The sequence below is a fragment of the Neolamprologus multifasciatus genome, chromosome 15, assembly GCF_963576455.1.
Source record: "Neolamprologus multifasciatus chromosome 15, fNeoMul1.2, whole genome shotgun sequence".
NCBI classification, from domain to species: domain Eukaryota; kingdom Metazoa; phylum Chordata; class Actinopteri; order Cichliformes; family Cichlidae; genus Neolamprologus; species Neolamprologus multifasciatus.
Genome location: NC_140453.1, coordinates 33,014,070 through 33,035,746, shown reverse-complemented (window position 1 = coordinate 33,035,746; position 21,677 = coordinate 33,014,070). Strand labels below are relative to the sequence as shown.

Genomic DNA, 21,677 nt, shown 5'->3' with positions numbered 1-21,677 from the left:
ACATTTTTACCGGGCTTGGAACTGGCACTAGTGGCACATGGTGATAGAGGAGTATGAAAGGGGCACTGAAAGAAGAATAAGAATCCTCATTAATCCAGACTTGAACTAAGGTCCAGATGCTTTTGAGCAAGGCACTGAACGCACCCTGCCATTTGTACAAACTTTAATCAGTCTGATTTTATTCTCATGTATTATTCCAACTAAAAGGTAAGTTTTTCTCAATGTTTCTCTAGAGGTTTTATTTATATCTCACTGTCTTCCGCAGTAGATGTTAGGGAGTTTGAGACATTTCGTTTATTTTAACGGTAAAGGACTAAATTTAGATGGGAGCTTTTGACTAGCACATTTTTTCCACTGGTACGTAATCTCAGAGATGACTATCGTTCACAGTTTATTTATTGTGGCTCGGTATTGTGCTGCCATCTAGCGGTATCATAAAGTGCCTACAGGTCGCGCCCACGACGTGACGTAGCACTTTCTGAGAATCCAGCCAATCAGCTGCCAGTGACGGTGACGATTTGAAATTGAAGCGGGTAGAGGCGGAAGCGAGCAGGAGAACATAAACAAAGGAAGTTGTTTTTTCGCAAGTGCAAGTAATAATTTATTCGAATGGATTTTTATTTTACTTTAACTAACATATGGAGTCATACTTACGTCCGATTTACGTGGTTTTTAAATGTAGTTGTTCGTGTAAAGTGCATCTGCCGTTAACTCGCCCGTCTCGTAATTACACCGTTTAGGTTTCTAACAGTCCACAGCCATGTCGATATTTAGCGTACAAGCGCGGAAACACACCGCTTATTACGACAACCTGCTGTCAACATCAACGTCCAGGACACCCGGCCGAGAGCGAAAGATAGCCGACACGACGCTGGGCAAAAGTGTGAACGCATCAGGGGAGTCTGCATGTGAAGACAGCAGGTCATCAGATAAAAGCCGTCCGGTGAACAGGACGTATGTCGTCTCTGCCCTGTCAAAGAGTGGCAGCGGACAGCAGACCCCTTACCGAGCCCGGCTCACCCTACAAAGACGGTCAAGGAGGAAGACCGGGGCCGAAACGGCTGAACAAACGATGACAGACAGCAGCCAAAGCACCACAGCAGCTCCGGAGAAGAGACTGACTCTGCAGCGCAGGACCAGGACTCCCTCCATGGACAAGAGCGGACGTGGACAGCCTGGTGGCCTGCAGTCAACTCCCAAAGTTCTCGGTGAACCAAACGGGAGGACACCTGGTTTATTCAGGTCAATGAGCTTAAGAGAAACTGCGACTCATGTGCAAACACAAGGGAGGTTTGCGCAGAACAAAACCTCCTCCTCTTCTTCATCTTCAAGTAGAAACACAGACGACACCCATACCTTTAAAACGCCGACCAGAAAGACCCCGTTTGAGAGAATCGCTGCCAAACGAGACGTGTTTGAGAGACTGGCAGGGAAAGAAGCTCCCAAGCCAGTGTTGGTCAAATCTGCCAGTCTGGAAAGGCCCAATCCCCGAGCACAGCAAGCCGAAAACACTAAACCCTTCCCGGCTCCTCGGATCAGCAAGACGACCTCAGGTGTGCGAAGACCTGACACGACGCTGCAGGTGATAAAGACAAAGACCTCGAACCAAAAGCGAGACATGACCCAGGTCAGGACATCCGATCCTGCTCCTCCTGAACAGATCCTGCCCAGTACCAGTGAGGGTCTGAAGCAGCAGGACTTACTTAAAATGGAAAACAGTGCTGTTACGGTGGCTGTGCGTGTCCGCCCCTTTAGTGCCAGGTTAGTGTTTAACTGCTGGGTGACTGAGAAGCAGGCCCCCCTGTCAGTATATTAAAGTCTGGTTCTGGAAAATCTGTGTATAAAACACTGGCATGCTACTTGTTTAAAGAAAGACAAACAACACATTTCTGAAGTTTTGTGTTCGGCTCTATTACAGGGAGAAAGCTGAGAAGTCCTCACAGGTCATCTTCATGAATGGCCAGGAGACTGTGGTCCAGCATCCAGAGTCCAGACAGAGCTACTCCTTCACCTACGACTTCTCTTTCTGCTCAGTGGATGCCAGTGACTCCAACTTTGCCTGCCAGCAGACCGTGTATGAGACGCTGGCCAAACCTCTGCTGCTGAGGGCCTTTGAAGGATTTAACACCTGCTTGTTTGCCTATGGCCAGACAGGTTCTGGTAAATCATACACGTGAGTGGACTCACTTTTCATCAGTGTTCTCACTTATGTGGTCATGTGTTTTTGTTTTTTTACTTTTGTACTGTAATCTGTCACTTTGACGTGTTAAGACTGATTGTTTTGCAGGATGATGGGTTTTGAGGAGGAGGTAGGGGTGATCCCAAAATTCTGCCACGAGCTTTTTTCTAAACTGGCCTCAATAAAAAGTGAAGAGGTAAGCTCTCTCTTTGTTTTTTTTTTACATTTCTAATTCCAATTTCATTTTTATCTGAAAAATAAGCACTGTTGCCGCACAGCAAGAAGGTCCTGAGTTCAATTCCACCATCAGGCCGGGGTCTTTCTGTGTGGAGTTTGCATGTTCTCCCTGTGTTTGCGTGGGTTCCCTCCGGGTACTCCGGCTTTCTCCCACCGTCCAAAGACATGCAGCTTGTGGGGATAGGTTAATTGGATAATCCAAATTGCCACTAGGTGTGAATGCGAATGGTTGTCTGTCCCTGTGTGTTGGCCCTGCGACAGACTGGCGACCTGTCCAGTGTGTACCCCGCCTCTCGCCCTATGACAGCTGGGATAGGCTCCTGCGACCCTGAAAAGGATAAGCGGAAGCGAATGGATGGATGGAAATAATTAAATGATCTGTTTTGGGTCCCTTTTGAATCTCAGGTCAAATGTCATGTAGAGATGAGCTACTTTGAAGTGTACAATGAGAAGATCCACGACCTGCTGGTGACCAGAGAAGAACCAAACCAGAGGACGATGCCCGTGAGTAGTTTGCTGTTGAGTGACACTCATCTCTGGCACATGTTTTTATCGCTAACTTGCCACTGTGGTTGAGTTACCACGGGGGGGAAAATGTAGAAAACCTTTGTTTGGATTTGTTTTCCAGCTGAGGGTGAGAGAGCATCCGGTCCACGGGCCTTATGTCGCCGAGCTCTCAGCGTAAGAAAATCTCGTTTTTCTCTCTTTATTCGCTGAAAGCTTGAACATTCTTGGATGGTACCTTTTTCAGAATTGCTCAGCTTGCTGTTTCTTCACAGGAATGTGGTGCGCTCTTACAATGATGTTCAGGTAAGATGAACCAGTTGTCTTTTTATTAGTGGGTGCTTTCAAGAACAAGCTAGGTCTTCAGTGTCAAGCAGACAAAAAGCCTGTTAACCGAATCTGAAAGGCTTGGCATGGAAATGAATATCTTCAAGTGAGATTTCACACAGAGAATCAATAATAATTTAAAGTACTTTTTTCTTCTTCTTTAGGGCTGGCTGGAGCTCGGCAATAAGCAGAGAGCCACAGCGGCCACAGGAATGAATGACAAGAGCTCCAGATCTCACTCTGTCTTCACCTTGGTCATGACCCAGACTAAGGTACTGTCTTCACTGTGTATTTACACCTCTTTTCCCTCTTTGAGTTTTTATGTAAAAAAATAAATAACAGGGGGGAGCGGATGAATCGTGCTTACATTAAGTGCCTGTGAGTCCATTTGTGTTTGTGTGTGCAGACTGAGCTTGTGGAAGGAGAGGAACATGACCACAGTATCACCAGCAGGATCAACTTGATCGATCTGGCAGGCAGCGAACGCTGTCACTCTGCCCAGACCAGTGGAGACCGACTCAGGGTGAGCACATGTTAACTACCATCTGTGGTTAAGTCATTAAGCAGTTAATCATTGCTTGTTGGAGATTGGAGTTGGAGTTTTTTAGGTGAACCACGGTATATAATTTTATCATTCACAAATCAGAGTACAGTCTCTTGTCTCAGAAGGCTCTGGTTTCTTTGCATTGTTGGCCTGTTCATTAATTTTTTTTATGCAAAATGGTGTCTTTACAGGAGGGCGCCAGCATCAACAAATCACTGCTAACGCTCGGAAAGGTCATCTCTGCCTTATCAGAGCAAGCGCTGACCAAGAAGAAAGTCTTCATACCGTACAGAGACTCTGTCCTTACGTGGTGAGGGAACGGTGTGCTTGTGCACAATTTCTTTATTTGTTTATTTGTTTGTCAGCAATCGCAGTGACTGTTCTCCTCTAATTGTCACCTGCAGGCTGTTGAAGGAGAGCCTCGGCGGTAACTCTAAGACGGCCATGATCGCTACGCTGAGCCCGGCGGGCAGCAATGTGGAGGAGAGCCTGAGCACTCTACGCTATGCCCAGCAAGCCCGCACAATCATAAATGTGGCCAAGGTCAATGAGGACACCAATGCCAAGCTCATCAGAGGTCAGACATCCATAACATACGTGCTTAAAAATGTGTATACTGTAGACAAAAGGTATCTATTTATAAGCCTTATATCTAAAGCAGGGTTTCAGGCACACTTACTGTGTTGGTTTGACATGTGACCCTGCACAAATCCTTGGTCACCTTATGAACTAAAAAAAAGCGAGGGAGGGAAAATCATTTTTATATGAGAGATTCTTTTTCCTTTTTTTTCCCTGTAGTTCTTTGTAAACCTGAACATCTGCCTTTCAACACACAAAGCCACACCTGCATTTCCTTTTTTTACAACCAAAACCACAGAGTAGCTTCACAGGTGTAGTCAGTATTTTTGGACTGGAAGAACTCTCTCACACACACACACATACATATTTTCATGTCCGTCCTTCAGCTCCTCCTTCATCAGCCTTTTTCCTCTCTCTCTCTTTTGTTCATCCCTGTGTTTTTCTTTATATGCGAACGTGTTCCTGTTAGGCGCTCGCTCCCGATCGCTTTCGCTCTCCTCCTTTACCACTCACCCTCCCGTCTGTCGGCCCGTTTATCCATCACCAGCTCTTGCGCTATCCAGTTGAAATTAAAGCCTGGCCCTAACCTTGCCTCCAGGCCATATTTATGCACTGTCAGTTGCACATGGCGGCTAACTGTCATGCAAGTATTATTTTTCATAAGATGATAGCGCTGCTGTTTGACGTTTTTAGCACTAAGGGGAGCTCTTGCTGTGGATTTCATTCACGATGCCTGTCAGCGGGAGACGCGCAAAGTGAATGTGACCAGTCAACTTCAGCGAGGGACAGTATCGAGCAGTTCGCTGACCAAATCTGAATATTCCTCTCTAAAGTGGCATCGTATCTGCATGTTTTCATAATCTTGCTGCAACAGTTTTCTCAATCTGGATGAACTTTGTGTGTTTCAGAGCTGAAGGCAGAGGTGGAGAAGCTGCGAGCGGCCCAGATGAGCTCCCAGGGCGTCGAACCAGAGAGAGTGAGGCTCTTTCAGCAGGAGATCTCCACCTTGAAGAATAAACTCTGTCAGCAAGAGAGGGAAATGATTGAGGCCAATCGGTCAGCATTACTGCTATAATCCTACTGAATCCTCAAATGAACAGTTCTCTTTTTGCAGCGGACGGGGTCAAATGAAAGCTAGTTTCAAAGTTATTCTTCACACTCACACAAAGTAATAGTACATTTACAGTGATCTATATGTTTCTGTGTATTTGCGCAGTCTTGATGCGTACAGTTTGTTATTGAGTTCTAATAACAGAAAGATTTAATTCTTTCCAGTGTATATTTTTATTAGGCTAAAACATTCAACGTTCTGATATTAGAAATAAAAATCTGACATTTTTAGCATGACAAAGACGTTTAAATAGAGCCCAACTAATATAGAATTTTTAAATAAAATATTTGTTATGTGTGGTTATTTAGATATTATGACAATGCTCTTTCAATATAATCAGGATTTATTACCACAGCAAGTTGTGCGCTACTCATTTATCATGCTTTATTAATCCTGAAGGAAATGATGGAAATGATGCTCTGCTTTGATCAGCTGGTTATTTTTGCTGCTTTCCAAACACTTGTTCTCAAGTGGAAAGCTACAGAGTGCCCTCTGGTGGATGAACTACGCAACGTCAACCCTCTTAACTTGGTTGAAGGGTGTTTCTCCCATCTGTTCTTTAAAACCTTTTGATTTATCGGCCATTATAAATGCTGATATCAATATATGATTTGGGGTTTACTTAGCAGTGGGTGATGTTAGTGGTAGAATTTGTTCTTGTGTCATTTTTGCTTTTGGTTATAAATATTTTTTTTCAAATTGTCCGGCAGGGCGTGGAGGGAGAAACTTGAGCAAGCAGAAATTCGCAAGCGTGAAGAGACCAAAGAGTTGCAGGTAATTTCTTTTTTCGGTGGAACCTTCATTTTATTAGTCTACTCTCTCTATCATCCTGCACCCACCATGCTTGTGTTCAAACACTAATGTTGTTAAAGAAGAAGCTGAAAACAAAGGAGATGAACCCCCCCCCCCCCCACTCCTTTATAAACAATTTTTGGTCTGTGTGATCAGAAAGCAGGAGTGACCTTCAAAGTGGACAACCGTCTTCCCAACCTGGTGAATCTGAACGAGGACCCTCAGCTGTCCGAGATGCTTCTCTACATGATCAAAGAGGGTCGCACCACGGTGGGCAAGCTCAAGTCCAACTCCAGCCACGATATCCAGTTGACTGGAGCCCTCATTGCTGACCAGCACTGGTGAGACCAACTCCTCAGAGGGGTGTAAAACAGTAGCATATTGTTCAGTCAGGTGGAATAGCTGCATCAAGATGGATATAACCAAGGAATATGTAGCCCTACGAAGATATTTGGCCACTTTCTTTGCATTTCACTTAAAATAGTTTATATTTTCTGTTTTGTTTTGTTTTTTCAGTGTTATATCCAACATACACGATACTGTCAGCATCATTCCGATGGAAAACGCTAAGACTTTTGTTAATGGGAACCTCATCTCTGAATCCACAGTCCTACACCATGTAAGTAAAGCAGCAAGTTCTAACTGTTTTGTCCGTCTATCGGTTCATTCTGTTACTCACTCCAAATCAAATGCAACGGCCTGTCCACGCAAGGCCCAAAGCGTTTCATAAATGATTTCTCTCTGGATCTGTGTCTCTCGTCCGGCTTCTAGGGCGACAGGGTGATTCTTGGAGGAGATCACTACTTCCGCTTTAATCACCCAGCAGAGGTGCAGTCTGGGAAGAGAGCGTCATGCTGGACAGGCGAAGGCGACGGTCATAAAGATTTTGAATTTGCTAAAAACGAGCTCCTTGCAGCTCAAAGAGCGCTGTGAGTGCAGGGAAAACTGGCCCGACGGAGGCTTTTCTGATCAAATGTAATTCCATACTAGCAAAATCCGAATTCCCATTTTTGTGTTTCTCAGGCTTGAGGCAGAAATTGAAGAAGCCCATCTTAAAGCAAAGCAGGAGATGATGCAAGGAATCCAGATGGCAAAAGAAGTGGCTCAGAAAGAGCTTTCTGACCAGAAGGTGCTCTATGAAGAAAAGATCCGAGCCTTGGAGAGAGAGCTGGTATACAAGACTTTCTCTTCTTCTTTTTTCTTTTTTAAAATCTAGAAATAGGCCGGTTGGATGATATTATCAGTCATTTATTATTGTAACCCTGTATTAGATTATTGACAGTCTGTAATTTTTATTTCCTGTAATATTGTAAACTAAAACCTCAAATTGAAATTGTTAGGTGTATTTTCTTAACACTTGTGCATTTTTAAAGAACCTTGAAGCATAGTAGAGTTTTGCACACTCTCATACCCTGTCAGATTATGCAAACTACAGATAAATGCCAGCATTTCGTTCCTTCAGAATGAGGAGAATGAGCGGAAGCGCCAACAGGACTTGGAGCAGCAGAGGGTTGCCAGCCAGATGGCAGAGCTCAAAACTGCCAAGCTGGAGTTGGAGCAGGAGGTGGATGTCCAGAGGAAACGTCTCCGTATCCACATGGAGACCCAGGTTAGGATTTTTGATTAAATTAAGGAAACGACAAAAAAAGGATGGGCTCGATTATTTTGATTTGTGCACACACACACAAAAAAAAAGAAAGAATACCCAATTTACATTTGGCCAGTCGGCCTTTATGGGAAGCCTCCTGTGTGAAGGTTTTGTGTGTTTGCAACCCTTTGGATCTCAGGTGCTACATTAGGGACTCACCCTCATGCAGGGGAATTGGGCAAAATTAAACAGGACTTTGAACAATCACTTTTTGATGGCATTTTTTTTATGAATAAAAGTGAAAATAGCTCAGGAATGTGACCGCCGCACCATCAGTTTTTCCAGAAAGAGACTGTTGCCTTTTCTTTTATTTTCCCTATGACTGTAGGCGGGGTGGTGGGGTGGTGGGGGGGAGGAATGTGTGATATTTTCAAGCAGTCATCTTCTCGCTTTTCTGGAAGTAGGCATACAGGAAATCTATATTCGTTAATTATATCACCTCTTTCGTTTGCTCAGCCTCATGTTTTCTGATGTTATGAATGAGCATTAGCAAATACGCTGACTCTGGGCTTTATGTTTAACCATTTGGGATGCGTTTCGAGCCACCGTGGAGCTTGGCTTCAGGCGGAATGTTTTACCCTGATGGTTTTTAATGTTGTTTACATTACCATGACTCACTCAAGGCTATGGAAGAGCATCGTGTGCGCCAAGCGAGGATTGTCGAGGCCCTGGAGGCGGAAAAGAAAAAGATCGGCAAGGAGCTGGAGGAGATTCAGAAGAAAAGAGCTTTAAGGGAAAACCATACGCCCCAACATGGTAAGAGTTAAGTCAACACTGAACGTGTTTGGGAGTAAGGATCACATCGTGTAAGCAGAGTTGTCCTGAGCAGCAGAAGCATTAGAGAAAAGCTGTTTGCCACTATATCAACGTACACTGAAGGCATATAATCCTTAGTAAATATGTAAAGCACTAATGGGCCTCCATATTATCAGAGATGCAGGCTTTTGAACTAGGCGGCGACGACTAGCCAGATGGTCCGTCTCCTCTTTAGACTGGGGAACATGGTTTCCACATTTATCTAAAAGAACTTCAAATTTCAATTTGTCTAACCACAGAACAGTTTTCCACTTTGCCTCGGACCATTTTAGAAGAGCTTTGGCCCCATGCCGTTAGCTTCTTCTTTGACACAGCATACAGTGTTTACAGACAATGATTTCCGTGACTGAATCGTGCCTGTTTTTAATGAAGTGCTGCCTGAAGACCTGACAATCACAAGTGTTCAGCATTAATATTTGGCCTTGTCCCTTGTGCACATATTTCTTCAGGTTCCTGGAGTCTTATAATGATAGTATATTTGTTTGTTTTTCTTTTTTACAAACATTAGACACAGGAGCAGATAGTTGAACCTCTGCCCATCTTATTTTCTGAGAAACCGCCCCTCTAAGATGCTCCTTTTATATCCAATGGTTTTATTTAACTCGAGATAATGTTGCGTTAAAATGACTTTTTGGTAAGGTAAGGAGTGTTGGGGAGTCTGACCATTATGCTGCCCTCTTATTCTGTTCATTTGTTTGTACAAGGATCATATTAGATGAATGGATGCAATGTCAGAATTTATGAGCCTCTCAATCATCTGATCATCTCAGCCAAATAATATTTAACTCTGGGCTACTAGTTGAAGGTAGGACTGGGTGATATGACCCAAAATTCATATCTCAATATTCTTTAGCTGGATGGCGATATACGATATCTCGATATTTTTTTAAAGCCATTAAGTAACAACAAAAAGAGAGCTCTTAGTCACACTGTGTCCCAGATCTCACACAGGCACTTTTATTAACATACACCGTAGATGTACATGAAAAAATTACTCAGAAATAAATTATCAGCATATATATATATATATATAGCCTCGTATTGTGGATGAATAATCTCAGTTGTTCTCCTGACTGGAGTTTGGCCCGTGTATAGTATCCTGCTATGCAATTGCATTTGTCCCTGACCACCAGAATCCCTCACGTTAACTTTTAATGAGTGGGGGGGAAAAAAAGTTGTCGTTCATCCTCCAGCTTTACTGTGCTAATGTTATGCTAACATAGCTGTGTCGCTAGCAATCACGTAGCACAACATTATATACCAGGTAGTCCAACTTCAGTAACCCTGCAAACGCCACTGCTGTTTAGTTTTCTGTCTTCATTTATGTTGGAAGTGGTAGCAGAGCTGTACGTTTTAGTTTCAAAAATCTCTCAGTCAGAACATGGCATGAAATGTTTAGGTGTAAAGTAGCGAGCTAACTTCCTGTTAACTTCTAACTTCGTTATATTTAATAAATTCTGTTTTCATGGATGTTAAACTTAATTGTTACACCCAATAAAGCAGCAACGCTGATGATTTAATTAAAGATGAAAGAATTTAGACCGTTTTTAACTCTTAGTGTTTGTTTGACTTTGGGACCTGAAGTGGACGGAATTTTGGACCCAGATTACTCCGCGAAGCTCCTCACTACGGCAGCCGTAATGCTCTGACAATCCATGAAGCAGTGCGGCTTACCAAAGTTGTACTAAAACATTTTTTAACAGATTTCTGCACGCCCAAATCGGTTCGAGGTCAGTAAGCACAACCAGAATTCGTACATAAGGCACACTCTGGATTTTTGAGAAAATTAAAGGATTTTAAGTGTGCCTTATAGTGTGGAAAATATGTTATACAGCAGAAAAGAATATATCGTTACAGCACATGCTTCAAATTTTATGGTGATATGAATTTTAGGCCATATCGCCCAGCCCTACTGATTGCCAAGCGTTTCGCGGTCAGTAAGCACAACCAGAACTCATACTTAAGGTGCACTGTCGAGTTTTGAGAAAATGAAAGGATTTTAGGCCCTGCAGCCCTCGTGCATGGAGCTGCGTGGTGTGAGCGCTGTTAGCTCGTTAACACTTTGATGCCGTCCAGCCCCATGCACGCGGCGATCCGCGGTAACTCCTTAACGGAGATTTGCCGCATTAATGCAGTTATGGCTTAACGTCATTCTAATAAGATTACAGCTACCAGCAGTAAAATACTAATCTCCAAATGTTTTCTTTTTACCCCAGCTCCTCTTTGATAGCTGATCTTGTTCTTGCCTGCAGGTGACGCAATAGGGGAGGGGGAGTTGTGTTCAGTGAAGTAGAGAGAGGCAGAGTAACGTTGCATAGAGACAAAAGTGGACAAAAGAGAACCAAACTTGCGGCTCCACAAGTATAATTATAACATAGACTATATCGATATAAACGATGTTGTCACATCTCATATCTCATATAAAAACACATCGATATATTTAAAAACTCGATATATCGCTCAGTCCTAGTTGAAGGTAATGTTTCATTTCTCTGCCGCAGTCTCTCCACAGTGGGATGCCATGAAGTTGTCCTTGATGATTGAGGAAGCCAATAAAATCAGTGCTAAACTGAAGAAACACACAGTGTTCAGCAGGTAGGAAAGAAAGGATGGGCAAAAGTCTCATACATTTTTTATTATGCATCATGTAAACACATAAATGATGAAGAAACCAGTGGCATTTAAAAAAAAAAAAAAAAAAAAAGTAAAAGCATGTAAACCTATATCCAGTCCTATATCTATTCCCAAAAATACAGCTGTAAATGAACAAGTGGCTGCTGTGAACCTCTGACCTTATTATTTTTATCGACTTTACTCTCCTGTTTTAGACATGAGAGCTCGGAGAATGAGAAGTGCGGTGGTGTGCTACAGGTGCGAGTTCAAAACACAAAGCTGGGAATTGCCACTTTCTGGTGTCTGGAAAAGTTCCAAAATAACATTGCTGCCATGAGGGAGCTCGAACGGGTAAGTCCGGGATCAATTCTGCGTTCAAATTCATAACCCTTTTTTGCTATCATGTCTTTCTCATATTAACCTGTGTTCTAGTAAGACAAAGCACACCTGTTCAGCCTGCACGACTCTCTCTTCCTTGTTTTGCAAATTCAGAGCCTGACAACAGCTCCAGTCACTTGCAAATTTCCTAAGTGTTTGACCTCATTTATAGTCCAGAATGGATTGTTTTATGCCCGACAGAGGGATGCTGCCTCACTTTGCCTTGCTTTTCTCATTAAGCTGAGTAAATGAGAGTGGACATGTCATCAGGAGTTTATTCACCACAGGGGGATTCCAGCTCTAAAGATGACAATGTGTTTTACGACCCCGATGATGAGTGGGAGCAAGATATATCAGCCTCTTCTTCCTCCGCGGCCTCCTTTTCTCGACGAAGGTAATTATCCAGCTCCTCCTATCCATAAATCCTTCTTCCTAGCATCTTACATTTACATAAGATTGAAATATGGAGGTGGGAAAGTTTTCAAAAACACTGCTTGTCCCTTAGGGAAGGGTGTGTGTCATCTTCATCAGAGCTTTTAGGAAGGAAAAAATAGACGTGAGCATTTTTGCACTGATTTGCATTGACCCTCTCTCTGTAAGGGAACAAGTGGACACAAAGCGTGCCACAAAAACAGTTCCCTTTTTAAAAAAAATGTTTTACTTTTCGTATGTGGAAAGTTGAGTGATGGTAAGTACTTCAAGTAAATTTGCAAAACTTGAGTTATTTTTTCAGCCCTCCCAGTTTCCAACATTGTGATTTACAACCTGGCACATATTTCTTGATAGTTAAACAGTCCTGTTTTCTCTCTTTTCCTGAAAACTTTCTGCCCAAAGAATATTCCCCTCTTTGGTGTATTTCTTGTGTTTATTAATTTTCACATGCATGCAGGTCAGGCCAAGGTGTTTGTTTGTGAGCGGTATGGAGGACACACACACACACACACAGCACCTGCTGTACATGCAGAACACTTTCCCCCTCACATTGTGGTTATTCTTGTCAAGCAGTCCTGGTCTTCCCAAACTACCGCTAGGCACAGCCAAATGAAACACTGCCCAGGCTCTGGGGCTCCACCATATTGCTCTTTTACTCCAATAAACCTTTGCCTAAACAATCATCTCTATTTACTGACCTTTCCACCTCTGGGTTTCTCCTGCAAGTAAAGTTTATTCTCCTGTGTCTAAAGAAAAAGTCAGTATAAATGTTGAGCGTTGGCAGCAGTACCAAGTGGGTTTCTGGTTGGTTTGGCTTTAGAAGCAGGAGTTTGCTGAAGAGCAGAAGGATCTCAGGGCGTCTCTACGAGATCCGGGTGCATCCCATTCAGAGTCTCCACAGTGGCTCCTCGCAGTCTGCTGGTAAGAAACACAAGTAAATATGCATAAAATATTTAACGTTGTGTTCTTAAAAGGCAAATGTCTGTGGAATTGAGTGGCGAAAAGCTGTCTCTTGTTGTCTTTCTAAGTGCGACATTGTTACATGAATATAAATTTTCAGACCTGCACGCAGCATTCAGTGCTACAGCTGTTAAACACTTGACTACATTTGCTTTTTGTGGCAAATGATCATCACCCACTCTTCTGTGTCTGACCCAGGGTTAATGGGTGTGACCAAATCCCCCTCCCTCCATTCCAGCATCTCAGACCCTGGGATGCCTGGCATCTGCAAGGAGCTAGTTGGCCAATCACTGGCCCGTCTGCGTAGTTCTACAGGGTCGGAGGAGAGCATGGCAGATCGCTTAATCTCAGATCTAAACCTGGTCTACATGGCTGTCCAAACTATATCTGACCTCTATGACAGTCTGGATGATGACAGCCAGGATAGTGGTGAGTTCCTGTCAACTTCATTAGACATTAGTAAATCAATAGCTACTGATGGATAGGTAATAATTAGAAGAATAATTTGTGGATATTCGTCCTCTGCTAAGGTAAAAGCTGAGCCAAAAGGCATGTATGACCAGGCCACATTCATAAAGGTGTTTATTGGGCACAAACTTTTATTGTGGTGCTTTTTGGTGGTTTCTTTTTTGCAGTGTTTGTGGGTAATTTGGTGGCACAAACTGAGTTGGTGAAGGCCACGGCAGCCATAGAGAATGCAGTGTTTGTTACCATGCAGTGGTTGGCCAGTGTTAAACCCTCCTCCGGTCTGCTCTACACGATTGCCGAGGAACTTAAAAGCCAAGTCAACAAGATGGGAGGGTTCTTCCAGATGTTGATTCAGGTAAGAAAAAAAAAACAAAGGTATCAGACGTTAAAGTGACAGTACACAAAGTTTCAAATTGAGGTTTCTGCTTGGTGACGATAAAAGGCTAAGCCAGCCTACATGCAGATTGTATCATTATTCTCTAATCATTACACTCCGCCCATTTTGAGTTCAGGCAAATCAAGCCTTTTTTTTTTTTTAACTTAAAGGCTATGCATTGACATGATGTGTGGGTTTTCTGGCATTTGCAGTATATGAATGAGTCAAAAAGAGTGCAAAATCTAAGCTGACAAATGATTTTCAATTTTGCGTAGTTTGGAGACGGGGTGGCTAATCAAAATGCAGAGCATTGATTGACGGGTCTTGGCTCTGAGCTGTTTGAGCTCTGTCTATGGAAATGGCAAAGCTGAGGGAATTCTCAACCTTGAAGCCCCAAACAGAACATGAATATATGGAAACGAAATCTAAATTCCTTACCAGTCTCAGCACCTAAACACACAATTTTCCCCTCTCGATCCTTACTTTTAATTTTTTCCAGCATTTTAATTTATTTACTTACCCCTTCAGACTTTGTTGGCTGTTGTGCTCTCTTGCTTGCATTGATTCACTATTAAATAAATGTGAACTGAACCTGTGTATCAGTTTGTTTGTGCCGACTCGATGCTGAGTGAAACATTCCTCTCCCACCCTCACATCCAGGGTTGCGAATCTGAGATCACATCGATGGTGAAAGAAGCCCGAAGGAAAACTAGTCAGTGCCTGGATACAACTTTACTTGCGCTTGGACACATGGCGGTAGTGACGGGCATGTCATTGAATGTCACGGGACTGGGCGCCCAGGCTATGGGCAAGGTAAGACCACCAATAATTTAGCTGGGAGGTCTCTGTTTGGGCACTGTGGTCCACTCTACTCATGCCCCCTCATCACAACTATTAACTGTATGAATGTGAGTGTAAGGTACAGCCATGGTAACACGGTGCACCAATGCTAAGGTTTTATGTATTGGGATATAATTAATTATTCGGTCCTTAACAGGTCATAAACCTGATATGAATAATAAAACATGATACCACACACTGTCATTATTTATTTAACAAAAATTAAGCCAAAATGTAGAAGCTGTGAGTGGGTAAAACCAAGTCCACCTTTACTGCTTCCACTGGAATTAAGAGGAAAAGCTGTGGCCAAGTTCTGATCATTAGACACCCCCCCCAAGTCAGTTAGCTCTGGTAACTCACTGGAATAATGTGGTCATAAAAAGTCATTTGTGTCCCTTTGTTTTGTTTTTTTTATCGTTAGCCTTCAGTAATCACGTGTCTAATGAAGGGAACTGGTAAGGGTGTCCGATCTCTCTTGGAGGAGAGCCTCACCATCACGAGGGAAATGCTGAGAGAGGCTCAACTGTCCTATCCCAGAAGCTCAGTAAGAGATCACTCGCTTATTTAAAATGTTTTGTGCTCATTTATATCACAGAAATGCTATATCTGGTGTGTTTTTAAAGTGCTTATTGAGTTGCTAACCACGATACCTGTCATCTTTACACGCAGGTCCTCCAGAGCCTTAAATCAAAGTCTCTTGATTTAGCTCGTGCTCTGGAGAGCTACATGTACTGCCATATTTCGGTAAGTTTCATCAACAGAATCCATTAAAAATCACAATCTGTAGCCTCTAAACCAGGGACGTCAAACTCCTTTTCATTGCACAGACTGTCCTGTAATTATAAATGTTTATGTTTTATAATTTACTGCAAGCGCATCAAAAGTGGAAAAACTGTAATTTTCCTGTCTTCTAATAGTTTATCTCTGACTTTATGGCAGTAGGAGTGGATAGGAAAAGCTGTAAAACCTAAGAAAATGCAGTTAGAAGTTGAATATTTACATACTCCTTCATATTTTTTTCTAAAGCTCTCTACTGGGCCAGATTCAGGTCTTCGCTGGGCCAATTCTTGCCCCCAGGCATTATGTTTGACACCCCTTCTCTAAACCCTTTAGTTTTTTTCACAATCAGATCTACAACATAATGCAGCTTAATTTATTTTTTTAGCCTCTATTGTTTCATTATCATCATTTTTTTTATTAAGAATGTTATCATTAAAAAATATATGCTTCAAACTTGGGGGAGGGGATAAATGGCATTAGTTATCTGCTTTGTGGAGCTTCATTACAAAAGTCCTGGCACTTGTTTTGGTTTAACCAGAGCAAAAAGACAACAGTGCGCGCTCAGCTGAGCATCCTGTAGGTAAAGGTTAAAAACGATCCTCCGTCTTGACACAGGCTTAAATGTTACGGATTAAGACTCGCTGCCACAACAGCCCCGTTAAAGATGCCACTCAGCCTTTATTGCTCCTGTAAAGCTTAGTGTGCCGTAAGCTTATCTCTCTGCGGTCATCCCTCGGTGATCGTTCACATAATGAATGTGTTGAATGAAGGGGCATAAGTCACAGCTAACAGGCTTGTTTGTCCTTATCTTAGCCACACAAAGTAGCAGGTTTTGTTTTGGCCTTTTTACCTTTTCACACCAATACATGACACATGTAGGCAGCTGGGCTTTATGCTGTCCACAGTGTTATTGTAGTCAAATAAAACTGAGTTATATCCTCCAAAAGCTACTTTCAGGGTGTTTTTCTCACTATTGGTAAACGTAACAGAGGCTTGAAGCCAAAATATTTTCAACTTATAGTTGTCAGACACTGGCTGCAATTCTTTTATTTCACTTTTTGTGTAAAATGTATTCTGCTCACCCTTTAAAATATAACTTAAGCAAAATACAGGAGTCAAAACTGGTTGCATTTAGTTAATAGTACATTTATACACATTATGATAGGATCTTTGTTGTGTTTTGTATCTAATTTAACAGATGAAGTTGTGGCTTGCCTTACAAGCATGTCCTGTTTGTTTGCAGTCTTGTTGTCATTATGTGTAAGTGCTAATGTCTGCAAACAGGAGAGGGAATCGGAACCACAGGTAGAGGAAGGGGAGGAGGACGCTTTGGCTTCACTTTTGCAGAAACTGAGGACAACATCAACCAAACTGTTCCAGCTGAACCAAGCCATTAGACAGTTGCATTCATCTCTGTCTACAGCCTTACGAGGTAAAGCTTTTGATTCAGTGTCAGACACTTACACTAATGTACTTCCTTGATGGGCAAAGGCCAACACTAGCTCTTACAGATTATTTACTGATAGTTCAGTGGCGGCAGTGTTGGTAGATTTAAGGATGGTTGACCAGTCTGTCCCTGGTGCCCTCCTCCTAGGAAAAGACTTCAAAAGCTGCAGAGATACGATCTCCTCTTCTGCCAAGGCTGTTGACGAGCTGATCACCGGCCTTTCCAAGGATGGAATTGGGGCCCCGACCCTGCAGCTTCCCTGTCTTCAGACCGTAATGTCTGCACGAGATGAGCTCCACTCGACCCTGGAGTCTTTGTCCTCTCTCTGGAACCAGCAGGAGGAGGGAGAGAGCAGAAGTTCAGCTAGTTTTGAAAAGGATACAGAAGAAGAAAGCTCAGCCAAAGAGAGAGCTGCCACTCACAGTACTGTTAGACATCGAGTTGTGAGCAAGATTGTGTACGCCCTCGGTCCAGGTGTGCAGTCTAACAGCGGCCCGCACTGGGTATAGTCTTTATTTGTCGTATCACATGCTGCTTTACAGACTGGTAACAGGAAAACTGCAGTATAGTTATCTACAAGCCGTATTTACACGACCATCTGCACACCAGAGCAGTAGTTCCTCTAATTTGTCTTACTTCTAATGTTCTGTAAAGGCAGCTGTTGTTAAAATATGATTTCCCTAGCTTAGTAAAAATGTTGCTTTTCAGCACTTCACATTTATTTTAATAAAAATCAAGTGTTTTGTTAAACATTTAAGCCACCAGAATGTGTATCGCGTTACGATTAGCAGATTAACAGCATTAGGAGTAACTAGCTGTAAAGATGTGCTGTGCCAGGTTTTTGCTCCTTTACTTTATATATATATTTTCAGAAGCATTTAATAATTCTACTGCTGTTTTTTCTTATTAGTTCAAACATGCAGATTCGATAGTCAGCACCTCAGGTACAACATTTTGTTAAAGGTCTTGATTACCCACATGTTTTCTTTCTTGCATGAAGTCATTTTGTCGTCATGTTTGGATCAATATTGCTTTTGTACATTGAATAACTCGTACTGTAAAATTTGCACTCAGGAGAGACTTGTATATTTGGGGTTTCTTCTCAATACACATACTTTAACAGGGCACAGTTTTTAATCTTGTTGGTTGTTTTTGTTTTTTATTTAGTGCTTTATATGACTTGGTTGAAAAAAAATGCTACTTGTACTTCAAAAATATATGCACATGGTTTGATTTTGCAAAGATTTAAACCTTTTATCTTGAAGGATGCTGTTCAATAAACCATGGAGCTGTGGTTAAGACTGCACTCATAATAAAATAAGACTTTGTTGAATTAAAATCAGACCTAGTTCTATTCTTCTGCTGGTCTAACAGCACAGGTATACACAGATGCCAAAACTAGTCTTGCCCAGCGTCATTGCTCCAGTTCAACATCCACATCTGCGTGAGATTAATATCCTGTTTTTTTTTTTTTTTCATGTTTAAACTGAAATATCATTATGCAACATTATGCCTTTGGACCAATTTTCTAAGGGTAATCATCATACTATAAAGATTTTATGTATGTGTGTTCCTTATTTCCTCCTGGATGAAAAGAGCGATCTTGATCAAACTTTGCATAAAAGATTAAATATGTAAATCACATATCGAATTTTATACAAATTCCACAGTCATATTTGTACATTTGACAGGTCAGCTGAGTATAGAATAACATGTCAGATTAGAATTTGGTGTTATAATTTAAACATAAACATATTTGCATGTTCCATAGCCCAGTGAGGAGAGAGGCCAGGGTTAAAAAAGCTATAAAAACACTGCTTGAATATATATGAATATATGAAGTTGATGATTGTTCAAATAAAAGAGAACATTTTAATCAATTTCTTGTTTGCTCCCAAACCTATGACATGACTATACAGAGAAAAGCTTGACAGGGTGTGTAAGGAAAAAATAAACAAATGCACAAAAACTTTTATGACTCAGTTTCATAATTTTAAAATTCTCCAAAACTAACATTTTCTTTAATTCACTCATATTAAACTCATTAGGGTCAAATTTAGTTTGAACAATATTACACAAGTGCACATGCACACACATTGGAATGCCTTTGATTCTTTGTGTCATTGTGGTGGATCATAAATTTGATTAGTTTTGGAGTTGTACATCTCTGTTCCTTATATTTCGTGTCATGCCTTTATTATTGTTTTATTTGTTGTTTTGACTGTGTTTTTGAATAGAATATGCAGTGGGAATGTAGAGGGAGATGCCATTCTTTCACCTCTCTTCACTATTCCCCTTTTTTATAACTGCCATGCACAGATCTGTATAAACGTGGCAGCATGTGTTACTGCTGATTATTAGCCATTATAATTGTTCATTGGAACGAAAGAGGTGAATTGTGCACTGTTTTTGCTGAGAAGTTCCAGTTAAACTCCGTTGCTGTGTATGCTAGTTTTCGCTAGTACTCTGCCATATTGTGTCATGATTTTTCTCTTACTATCTTTATAAGTTAACTACTGAACGACATACAGCAGCGGTCCCCAACCTTTTTTGCGCCACAGACCGGTTTATGCCCGACAATATTTTCATGGACCGGCCTTTAAGGTGTCGCGGATAAATACAACAAAATAAAACTAGTACCGGTACCGAAAAAAAGAAAATTTATTCATAACACACGTGAAAAGACCAAGGAAAACCGAGTAAACGATAAAAACGATAACAAAATAACGCTGAAAACCGATAAAAACCCTGAAAACTATACATTTCACACCTGAGCCTCAACTCTCGCGGCCTGGTACCAAACAACTCACGGACCGGTACCGGGTTGGGGACCGGTACAGGGTTGGGGACCGCTGACATACAGTACTTTAAGCATAATTTAGTTGCTGTGCATGGAAAGTTAGTGACTGTGTCAGCTAACATATGTGAGTTAAAAAGATGTTTTTGTCTAATGTTACAGTTGATATTATCTAAAGTATTCTCATAAGCTCATACAGAGAATAATGGTGACTTAGTTTGGAAACAGTTGTCCTGAGACTGAGTGCATCCATAAGAATATTGTTTTGGTTGTATTGCTTCTAAAACTCAATACAGACGAGTGAGAGTGAGAGCTGTCTGTCCGTGCCATTCTTTCACCTCTCCTCACTATTTCCCGTGTTTAAGGTCACAACATCATCACAACCTTGCTTTGATCTTTGATCCCACTAAACACTTAAATAGGAGCTTTAAACTGTTAAACTTTACTGCTTAACTGACGATGACCTGACAGCAACCAAAACCCTTTTGAAAAGTTTTGCGAGAGTTTTGCAACATAAACCAAAATTTTTTGAAACGTTTCTCACCAATTCACCGAGCAAACAAACAAATTTCTCCATGTCAGCCAACTCGTCCTTAAGCTCAGATGACCTTGAAATATCTAAAGGGACCATTTTGGGAGATTACTATGAGGTCGAGGGTTTCCTCGGAGAAGGGGGCTTTGGTATTGTAACCAAATCTCGCAATACAAAACCCAACAAACTTGTTGCTATTAAAGTCAACAAGAGCGACCATGAAATTCTGCAACAGGCAAAAATGGAAATTTTCATCCTGGAGCAGCTGCAAGGCTTGGATGCAGATAGATGCAACATTGTGGAATGGAACAGCTTTTTCCTCGACCACCAGCAGATCTGCTTAGATTTTGAACTCCTCGATCAAAGCCTGCGGGAGTACATGCAGGACTGGAATCACCAGGGTCTCCCAATAAGTGAATTGAGACCAGTGTTACATCAGCTCACAAATGCAAGTGCAAACATAATGGTTGTGGACCGCGATGAGTGTCCCATCAAAGTCAAACTTGTTCATGTTTTAGATCATGTATTAGACTCTGGCTTGTACATCAATTACTATTTCATAAAAGACAATGATAATGGACAGCACTGGACATTTAAGACTGAAAGACAATTTCAAGATGAGACAGATTATCAATCCAAGGATATTCGATACATAAAACTAGTGTCTTGATGACCTTGAAGAACTAGTACTGGAAGATAGCGAAGAACCTGAAAATAGCCAACATTTATTTGTCAGCCTAATCAAACAGATGTTGGCCTTGGATCCAAACCAGCAGATAACACCCTCAGAGGTTCTCCACCATCCCTTTTTCAACCCAGGCCTGCACTGGCATGAGTAGCGCAGGGGGACAAAACGTTGTGGTCTCTCAGCAGCCTTCAAGTTGGAAAAGAGAAAGATCACACAGAATCAATCTCCAGCATTGCTTCAATCCTGGACAAAAGTAACAAAAACATATACAGGGATTGGAAAAGACCATTAACAGCAAATAATACTGCAAGAATTAATTAAGCAGCTCCAATAATTATCACTTTGGCTTTTCTCTTTTTCTCTGAAATTTTCACTCCCCCCCACCCCAACCAGTCATGGCAGATGGCTGTCCCTTTCTGAGCCTGGTTCTTTCGAGGTTTCTTCCTTTTAGAAGGGAGTTTTTCCTTCCCACTGTCGCTAATTGCTTGCTCATTGGGAATCACCTGATTGTTAGGGTGGCCAAAACTCTAGGAGAACTACCAATTCTTGTGAAAATTTAAAAGAAAAAAAAAGGCTTAAAAAAATAAAAACAACTGATGAATATGTTCTTAAACTTAGGCACAATTTTG

General features: G+C 41.8%; 2 protein-coding genes across 2 annotated transcripts in view; one reads left to right on the top strand and one right to left on the bottom strand.

Annotated features, from left to right (window-relative positions):
- Nucleotides 1-21,677, bottom strand: part of camsap2a (calmodulin regulated spectrin-associated protein family, member 2a) — a 345,786-nt gene that overhangs the window by 52,702 nt on the left and 271,407 nt on the right. The gene's annotated exons all lie outside the window — the stretch shown is intronic.
- kif14 (kinesin family member 14) lies at nt 44-19,789 on the top strand. Its single transcript, XM_085131913.1, has 29 exons — nt 44-1,761; nt 1,919-2,173; nt 2,288-2,375; nt 2,822-2,920; nt 3,045-3,097; nt 3,196-3,226; nt 3,412-3,519; nt 3,654-3,770; nt 3,983-4,101; nt 4,196-4,368; nt 5,279-5,426; nt 6,192-6,255; nt 6,430-6,614; nt 6,790-6,892; nt 7,045-7,202; nt 7,297-7,444; nt 7,736-7,882; nt 8,545-8,677; nt 11,239-11,332; nt 11,566-11,701; nt 12,016-12,122; nt 12,981-13,081; nt 13,319-13,549; nt 13,756-13,943; nt 14,625-14,777; nt 15,226-15,348; nt 15,474-15,548; nt 16,869-17,016; nt 17,179-19,789. Exons 1-29 carry the CDS (start codon nt 761-763, stop codon nt 17,538-17,540), a joined length of 4,848 nt encoding a protein of 1,615 aa, XP_084988039.1. The 5' UTR covers nt 44-760; the 3' UTR covers nt 17,541-19,789.

Excerpts from the sequence above, each read along its gene's own strand:
- kif14 (XM_085131913.1), top strand. The coding sequence starts at position 761 with ATGTCGATATTTAGCGTACAAGCGCGGAAACACACCGCTTATTACGAC. Across the intron at positions 1,762-1,918 it reads GTCCGCCCCTTTAGTGCCAG|GGAGAAAGCTGAGAAGTCCT; the intron begins GTTAGTGTTTAA and ends GCTCTATTACAG. Across the intron at positions 13,944-14,624 it reads TCTTCCAGATGTTGATTCAG|GGTTGCGAATCTGAGATCAC; the intron begins GTAAGAAAAAAA and ends CCTCACATCCAG.